Source organism: Atta cephalotes (genome assembly GCF_000143395.1).
Source record: "Atta cephalotes unplaced genomic scaffold scaffold00052, whole genome shotgun sequence".
NCBI lineage: Eukaryota > Metazoa > Arthropoda > Insecta > Hymenoptera > Formicidae > Atta > Atta cephalotes.
The window spans coordinates 1,653,135-1,662,640 of record NW_012130116.1 but is presented as its reverse complement, the minus strand read 5'-3'; the positions used below and the strand labels follow the sequence as shown (position 1 = coordinate 1,662,640).

Sequence of the window (9,506 nt, the reverse complement as noted above, 5' to 3'; positions counted from 1 at the left end):
TTAACTTTAACTTTATTTAACGTTAACGTAAAACGTAAAATAAATAAAATAATAGTAGTAGTACGTTACGTTACGTACACACTAATATATATATATATATATATATATATATATATATATATATATATATATATATATATGTATGTATTGTGTACTGTGTATTGTGTATATATGTAAAGGCATACACTCACACAAAAGTCAAATCCAATTTTCACATTAATAGTAATTAATATAATCAATAATTGTTATATTTTTTTAAATATATTTATCGCACTTACATTCAGCGACGAACATCTATAGCAAATATAGTTACTTGTTTCACTGCGTGTATTTTGCATATTAATTTTTCCACAAATTGTATTTTACTGTTCCAGTTACGACAATCTCAGGATTATTGTTCGGATACTGAGTGCTTCAGTGTGTCGAGATGTAGGTATTCACTATTTGTTACTAAATACTTCTAATTAATATTTAATATTTAATATACTGTTCGAATTGTTTCCTACAGTCAGTTTCATCAACATAGCCAATTAAGTTTAACTTTAGTTTAAGTCCGTTTTCTTTGCAGAACTGAAAACAAACAAAAGTTTAATAATTTAAGATACGTGAATTATGTGTTAGATATAATACTAAATTACAATTAGTTATTAAAAAAGAAAAAGTAAATGTTTCTCTTTTTTTAGTTCCAGGGCCGCAGACGAATGTTCGAGAATGTTCAGACTTCCTCTTTACTTGCTTAATTATTGGCTTCATCGCTCTTCTGTACGCATTTAGACCGAGATCTTTACGATATTCGACCAGGAATGTTATCAACAAGAGCAGCAATGAGCCCGTGAGTGTGCATTGATTGTGCATTATTGATGGAAACTTGAAGATGTATTTTGAGCATACTTTATTTGCAGGGTTCACATGGGGACGGTCCGCCTTCGCCGACGATGAATTAAAGTGTAGTGCAACATTGTGAAGGTTCTTGTTATTCAAGGTTTTATATATCAGGATCTGTATTAAATTTATAACAGAAACAGGAGACGGTATGATATATAGATGATATTAATAAATCTAATGTACGCACGTTAGCGAGTTATAATCAGTTTGATTTTTGGAAACTTAACTTCTTTACACGTTGGTAATCTCAATTTTATACAATTTTCTTCGCGCTTATGCGTCTTTCTCTTTAAACTCTTTTTCTCTAATAATCTCGTGCCGAGATTATATGTATAAGCACGATATAAAATAATTTTATCTCGACTTTTTGAAAGACTTTTTAAAGTTTAATTGTTATATCTAACATGAGATCTCTAGCGTTCTTAGGTACTAAATTTAATTTCCGCGGCTCACATTTAGATGACGCTAGTAAGTGTAATTTAATTTGACATCTGAAGCTGGCTGCATTTTAGAGGTTAGACATTTGTCAATAAAATTCAATGTGAAAAGATTCATTTAAGTGAACAGTGTCATTTTTTTTATTATTAAACATGGAACATGATAAATTGATTTTTCGACATATACTTCATTATTTTGATTTCAAAAAAACTGCAGCTGCAGCTCATAAATTAAAACTTGTCGAAACTTATGACAATTATGTTCCAACGGAAAGAACGCTAAGAATGATTTCAACGATTTAAGAGTGATGATTATGATATGAATGATAAACAACGCTCAGATCAACCGAAAAAGTTTGAAAACACCGAATTGCAAGCATTATTGAAAAACTCAGCTCAAACGCTCCAAGAATTGTCTGCAGCATTAAATATTACTCCGCTGTTTTCAAATGTCTATATGCAATGAGAGAGATTCAAAAGGAAGGAAAATAGGTACCGTTAAGGAAACACTGATGCAGCTCGAGTGGGAAGTTCTCCCGCACCCTGTGTATTCATCAGACTTAGTTCCTTCAGACTATTACTTGTTCCGATCGATGCAGCACGACTTGGATACACACTTCAGAAATTACGAGGATGTGCGAAAATAAAACGATTGCTTCAAAAGATCATTCTATCGTCACGGAATTCATTTATTACCACAAAGATGGAAAAAATATATAGCTAGCGAGAACAAATACTTTGATCGATGTATTTTTTGTTTTTGATATCGAGATAAATGAATTTTTTTAAGCAAAAAAACCGTGGAAACTAAGTACCTTTAGTACCTAATAACATGTTTGTTTCTTGAAAGAGTAATAACGTAAAATTATAATTAATAAAAATAACAAAAAACTCGCTCACGCGCAATAATAATAATGTATTATACACGAATATAATTTAAAATTTGTAGTATGAAAACGATAAAAAAATTAAATACCTGCGAACGAATAGTCATATAATGAAATTATTTACTTCAAAAATATTTATATTCAAAAATAATTATAAAAAATTGATAAAATCATAAAACCTAATTTGGTATATAAAGAAAATCTCACATGTATAAATATCGAATATACAATTATATATCTGTTATAAATGTTCCAATAGCAAAATAATATAGATAATTGAGAATTTCAAATCTTGTCAAGAAACAGTATTTATACATTTATTTGTTTTGTAATGCCCGATTGTAAAAAAGTAAACGATTAGAAATACATCTTTTTTCCGTGCAATAAAATTGATAAACATTTAAAAATTAATTTTGTTATCCACATAAAAAAGAAAGAACATAGTTTTGTATTATGTAATATAATAGTTTTGTATAATATATTTAGACACAAATATACACATATACATTCATGCACACGCACGCACACACAAACAACACATACACTCACATTATTAAAATAAAATGAAGATATTTTATCACATCTCAAATGTTTTACACAAATTAAAAGTTACAAATTTAAAGATATTGTACAAATAAAAAAAAGATTATACAAATAACATTACATACAAATAATGTTAGCAGTATTACATTATTTCCCTGTAAGGAATATAGAGGGATCTATGATAAAATATTTTACATTAATAACAATGCTTGACGTTGTACATTCCCATATTGTCGATAATAAAACTGATTCTCCGTATTGTATAAAATGGCTTTTTATTATGTTATTATAAATAATTGTCAATATAAGATTCTGTAAAAAAATAACATGGGACATGTTTATATAAAGGAATTCGTTTTGATTTATATAATTGATTATACATATTTTCATTACAAAATAATTTTATTTTAGATAAAAATGCTATAATTACATATAATTATTTTTGTACAATGTTAATATATTTAAACTTAGCTATTTACGTGTCATTTTATATTTATCATATTTCGAAAATTTCTTTTTTAAATAAAATGGGAATTGTACATCAGCACAAAATGAACATATCTATTTTTAGAAAAAATTGTAAATACTATTTGTAGAAATAATAACAGATGGATATTATATCTTTTTTACTAATAGAGAAAACTAAGATTAAATATATCGAAAGTTTTTATATTAACGTACCGAAATTGGTACATTTGAGCGAATAAAAATTAAGCATCAATTTGAAATTTGGAATTCAATTCCAAATTTCTGAGTATCCTTGCTATATTATAATCAAATTTGATGGTTTGGATTTTATATATTTATCAATCTTCATTATCTTCAGTTTTTCGAAAATTATTTTCTTTTTTGTATAACTGTATGTATGTATACATATATGTATATTTATGAAAAATAATCTTCATGTGTGTGTGTGTGTGTGTGTGTGTGTGTGTGTGTGTGTGTGTGTGTGTGTGTGTATAAAGATTAATTTTACAAATCACACAGTTTAATATTTCATATTACCTCACATGTACAAAATATATTGCACAAAATAGAGCTTTCCTTAAGTAAAATTAATGGGCATATGTAGAAAACAGATTTGAAATACAAGAAAATACAAAAGTAAAATCACAATTTAAAATCACAATAACTGATGAAAACCTTGTATTCATGTTTTGTACTTTTGGAAGATGACATAGCATTTTATAGGATATCAGAGATCTGAAATATAAGAAAATACAGAAGTAAAATAAGCATCAGTTACTTATTTAGTAATAACCGTGTAAAATCTTGTATCTATGTTTTTGTACTTTCGGAAGATGACAGCGATTTATATATCTATTACATATGTAATATTTACATATGTATGTATTTACACATAAAATATCTTTTATATTATATATATAAATATATATATAATTATACACACACACTATATACAAATATAGTAAATTGAATGAATTATGCTTAAATGTATAAATCATGCATTCAAGATTGAATATATCTTACATTCAAGAATGTAAGATGTTGTATACAATCTTATGAACTCATATCAAATTTATAGATTCATAACAAATTGTGAGAACGTTTGTAAACATTTATAAACGATTGATATTCTGTTCAACAGATATTTTACGTTCAATATAAATTTGTGATATGATATATTTCAATCTTTGTTAAAAAATTAGACATATCGTTTTCAATAGATTTCTGGCATTCTGATATTGAAATATATAACAGACTAGAATGTATGTACAAATGAAAGAGAATGTATTAAATTGAAGTTTCAGAGAAATGCTGATTCTTATTATATCAGTTAGTTAGTTAGTTATATATATATCAAAGATCTCACACTCATATATCACGTAGGCTGCACAATTAGAGACTAAGAAAAAACTTGAATAAGGAGGATATGGATCTTTTTTAATCTCTTCATAAGATTTTCAAATTAAATCTAAATCATTAGAATTTCGAAAGAAATATTAGATAGAAAAGAAAAAATCAAAGAGTAATAATGCTTTTACAGTTTGAGAATAAATTCATTCTCTTAAGAAAACATACATGCCTAGAGGAAAAAAGTTTTACATAATCATAGAATATTTTTTTCTGACATATATATTTCAAAGATGTTATTCTAAAATTTTATATCAATCAAAAATTCGATAAGATTGAAAAACAGCACAGATTTTTTTGATCGAAATAATATTGTCTGAACAATAATTTCAGAAAAATATAATACAATAAGAAAGTTTCCTACATTACATTGAAAAAAAAAAGATTTTAGAGAAGATCAAAGAGAAATATAGAATAAAGAATCTCATTATATTAACCATGAATCATATTGAATTTTCATGTCATGATTTAGCCTGCAAACTACATGTTTGAGATCTTTGAGTAATGTTTATGAACACATCAATCTTATATTTATAGATACTCAAAAATATCTATTTACAATAAGATATCAATCAAAATATCTTCTTTCGTAATTGAATTAGAAAAAAAAGTAAGAAAAATAATTTTTAAATCGTTATTTTCTCTTAATAATCTCAACTATTGCATATTTCATTGATTTTAATTAATTATTTAATAGTCTGTATTTATATATTAGCTCTTAATGAATCTATTCTTGTTGATGCAATCTTGCCATAGTGCTTCTAACTTTTTGCAATACTCCCGACATCTGTTCAAATTTACCCGTTGAGTCAGGTAAATTTTCGAAATTGATTACGTCAGAAATATCTTTGGAAAATTTTTCTGACGATGGTAATTTACTATAAGGAGAGGTACTTGGCAATATTGGTGTACCTAAATGTACCGACTTGACACTAGCTTGATTTGTATCTGAAGATCTGTGCGAAGTAGAACGAATTGGAGTAGAATCAAATTGAGACATTTTATCGGAAGCTAAGGTGTCCAATGTAATCATAGTATTGAAATCATTTTTAAGTGATATATCAGAACAGTACTGTAAATCCGACTTTACAGAATCTTGAACTGAAGATCTTCTCGAAGTACAAGGGGTAGTCGTAATACTGGAAAATGGCGTTTCCGATATAAACACAGTATTCGAATCATTTTTAGTTAATATAAAATCAGAATTAGAATGCGAATTGACCTCTTCAATTTCCATAAGTAATACTTTTTTCGTTCTTTCTAATTCAGACAAGGATGGCGAATTTCTGTTCGAAGTAGTGTCGTCCTGAAAAGAAAATGCAATTTTGTAAACAAACTTTATCCAATATGTGCCAATTTTAATGAAATTTTTATTACTGAAAATACTTGCAAAATGATGAACAACGTTATCCTTTTTGGCAATCATCAATATGTTTAATAAGAAAAATTGGAATACATAGCAAGTAAGAAATAAAGATATATAAATTTATATGGAATTATTTAAAAGCACTTAAGATCCAATTTCAATAATTAATTCATACTTATTGTGTATTCGCATTATATAGTCTTAATATATCACTTATTAAAAATTATAATGTTTATGAAAAACTGAAAATCGAAAAAATATAAAACAATTATACTGTTCATATCATTTTGCAACACAAATGTTAGTAGTCATGTATTTTTATCTATTGAACACAAATGCGTTGTCCAAATTTGGCCATCAGATAATAATAAAAAAATATATATATAAATTAAAAATACAAAAACGACAATTTTGAGAATTTTTATGACGAAGGATTTTATTGTTTAGCGTGGTATTAACTTTATTATCTATGTTACATAAATCTCAAATTGTCATTTTTGCATCTCTGATTTTTTTTTTAAATTACGACTTAATAGTAAATTTAAACAATGGATTCGTGTTTAGCAGGCAAAAATATAAATATATCGAGAATGACTATTCATATTCGCAAAATAAAATTGTACAGTATAATTTTTTATATTATTTTCGATTTTCATTAGTTTTCCATAAACTTTTTGTATTAAATATTGATGATTGCCGATTAAATGGTTATCGTTGTTTATTATTTTGCAAATAATTTTCTGGTAATAAAAGTTTCATCAAATCGGCGTGTAAATTGAATAGTATTCATTTAGTTGTAAGATGCTTATAAAATATAATTGAAAATATAGTTCTTTGAAGACACATACTGCAGAATCGGACGAAGGCAATTCTTGTGACTGCGAATCTGAATCATCTGTTTGAGGTAACTCTGGCGGCGGCGGTGGTGGTGGTGGTGGTGGTAGTGGTGGTGGTGGTGGTGGTGGTACTTCCACTGATTCTTTCGGTAACGGTGGTACAAAATGCCCATTAACAGACAGATTCTCCACAATATTTTCTACTACAATAAAATAAAAAGAAATTATCTTTTATTTTTATAAAAAATAAGAAAAAACCGAATTAAAATTATTAATAATATGAAATTAATGTTAAAATAATTCTTATATATATTCGCTTCTTGCGCGGTAATTATCTTTTTAAGTACAATTACATTAAAGTGATAATATTTATTCAATTAGAATATGATTAATAATTATACCTTCTGCATCTTCTATTTCCATATCACTGATTGTTGCTACATTTACATTAACTGGTGGAGGTAATTTCAGCTTTTTACGTTTGTAACCATCGTCTGTTTCTTTGCCTTGCAAATGTAATAACATTACCTGTTTACTATGTATAGATTGCATTTGTGGTACCCAATAGTTGTGGCTCTCCTACAATCAACAAATTTTAATGCTTACGATTTCGAATACAAAAACATTGTAAATTACGAGATAAGATCATTTTCATGTATCAATTCTGATTATGCAGCTACACATTACTTACGTCTGAGATACCAGAAGGAGGTGGCACGTTAAAACCAGGAAAATCATATATTTTTTTAATATCATATTGATCTTTATTTCTATCTATGATGATTTCGCCTTCTTTATGTGTATCATTTTCCGCTATTCCATCAGAATTGAACAGCGATAAACCAGAATGTTGTAAACGTGCTTCTTCCAACCACCCTGGAGGGTAGCCAAGTAATCTCATTCTAAGAAAAAACGTTTTGGCACGTAGAATGAACCTCATTGGCTCATTGAATTGAGAAATATAAATCTTTTCTTTTATTTTAATTTAATACTTAATTTCATGTAAACTGTAAACGCATTTGCGTTTGCAAAAATTAGAGATCTCAAAAAAAATATTATATTGATTTAAAAATAGCAAACATGATATTAAAATTTTAAAAATTTATTACTGATAATAAAAATACATAGACTTAAGTAATTATAAAGAAACATTTTTCCAAAATCCAATAGACTGCATAATTATGTCATACCTATATATGTGCCTAGGTAATTGATTGTCTTTCAATCCAAGAGCTTTTCGCAATTTTTGGCTTAATTGACCAGGAACCATATGACTAAATCTTTGGTCCTCACTCAAGTGATATCGGACTCCCATATTATGTTTTGAAGCAAACTCTTTACGTTTTTTATTGATATTGCTTTGATTTCTAGGCAATGGACAATCTCGCAAATTATGATTTCCATTACAATTAAAGCAACTTAATCTTGGCATGAAATCTTTTGGTGTCTCATGAACTGATTCTTCAAATGTATTTTCATATTTCTAATAAAACAATGTTGTTTAAAATATAGAAATAACAAATACGAAATAGGATAACATTTGCCGTAAGTTATAAAAAATATCACACAGAGAGCAATTGCAATATTCTCTAATGAGAATAAAACTTTATATAATAATTATAAAAATATATATATAGTTATATATGTATATATCTAATCTTGCCATAAATTCTGTCAGTAGTTTAAACAGATAGAGCAAAAAAAAATAACAACAGATAGATCCAAAATTATATATATATTCTGAAAGTAGAGGAAAAAAGCTACAAAATCATCTATTTTTTTATTCGAAATGCCTTTTGTTCCGTATACATTTGCGTAACATTGAGGCCATTTATCGATCGATTTATGCACGATCTCCAGACGAATCTTCTCAGCTGCTGACATAACGGAACGCTTGAGCAACTCCAAGTTGCGATGAGACTTATTGCAAGCCATCTCTTCCAAAATGCTTCACATTATAGCCTAGCAAATTAAGGTCCGGACTCCGAATTAATCGGTCCTTGAGATTGTTGTTAAGCCTCTTTGTCATACTTTGCTCGATGATCAGCCAACAATTTGATCTTCCAACAAGATTCAGACCCCGCACACAAGGTGAAAACGATGCAAGCTTGCCTGGAGAACAAAGTTCCAAACTTCATCAAAGTTTCTGAAAGTCCGGACCTTAATTCGCTAGACTATAAAACGTTTTGGAAGAGATACAAGCAGCCTCTTCCCAATTTGAAGTCGCTCAAACGGTCGATTTTATCAACAGCTGAGAAAGTTTCTCTGGAGATCGTGCATAATTGATCGATGAATAGGCCCAACTTATTATTACATTTGCAAATATATATGGAACAAAGGTGGGCGTTTCGTGGTCTATCTGTTGCTGTTTTTTTATTCCATCTGTTTAAACTATTGACAGAATTTATGGCAAAACTAGGTACAAGAATAAGAAAATTAGCTAATAAGAAGAGGCTACGAACTGTCTCATCAATTTTTATGAATTTATAATACATATGATATTCATATGTATATGTAGTAATAAATAACAGAAAACATAACACAATAAATAATAACACACACACACACACACACACACACACACACACACACACACACACACACACACACACAATAATTACGTTTAACTTTTTAGTTTTAATTTAAATAAAATTAAAATTAAAATTAACTTTACGTT

General features: G+C 27.7%; 2 protein-coding genes across 2 annotated transcripts in view; one reads left to right on the top strand and one right to left on the bottom strand.

Moving 5' to 3' along the window:
• LOC105623075 (small integral membrane protein 14-like) overlaps positions 1-944 on the top strand; it is a 1,555-nt gene extending 611 nt beyond the window's left edge. Inside the window, exons 2-4 of the mRNA XM_012204476.1 lie at positions 375-429; positions 684-832; positions 903-944. Of these exons, the coding sequence (XP_012059866.1) occupies positions 375-429; positions 684-832; positions 903-944 (246 nt within the window). The remainder of the gene's footprint in view (positions 1-374; positions 430-683; positions 833-902) is intronic.
• A 4,410-nt stretch (positions 945-5,354) lies between these two features.
• Positions 5,355-9,506, bottom strand: part of LOC105623074 (zinc finger CCHC domain-containing protein 8 homolog) — a 5,752-nt gene continuing 1,600 nt past the window's right edge. The window contains exons 3-7 of the mRNA XM_012204475.1: positions 8,020-8,312; positions 7,521-7,731; positions 7,231-7,408; positions 6,842-7,032; positions 5,355-5,933 (exon numbers count right to left, since the gene is read on the bottom strand). Coding sequence (XP_012059865.1) covers positions 5,355-5,933; positions 6,842-7,032; positions 7,231-7,408; positions 7,521-7,731; positions 8,020-8,312 — 1,452 coding nt within the window. The remainder of the gene's footprint in view (positions 5,934-6,841; positions 7,033-7,230; positions 7,409-7,520; positions 7,732-8,019; positions 8,313-9,506) is intronic.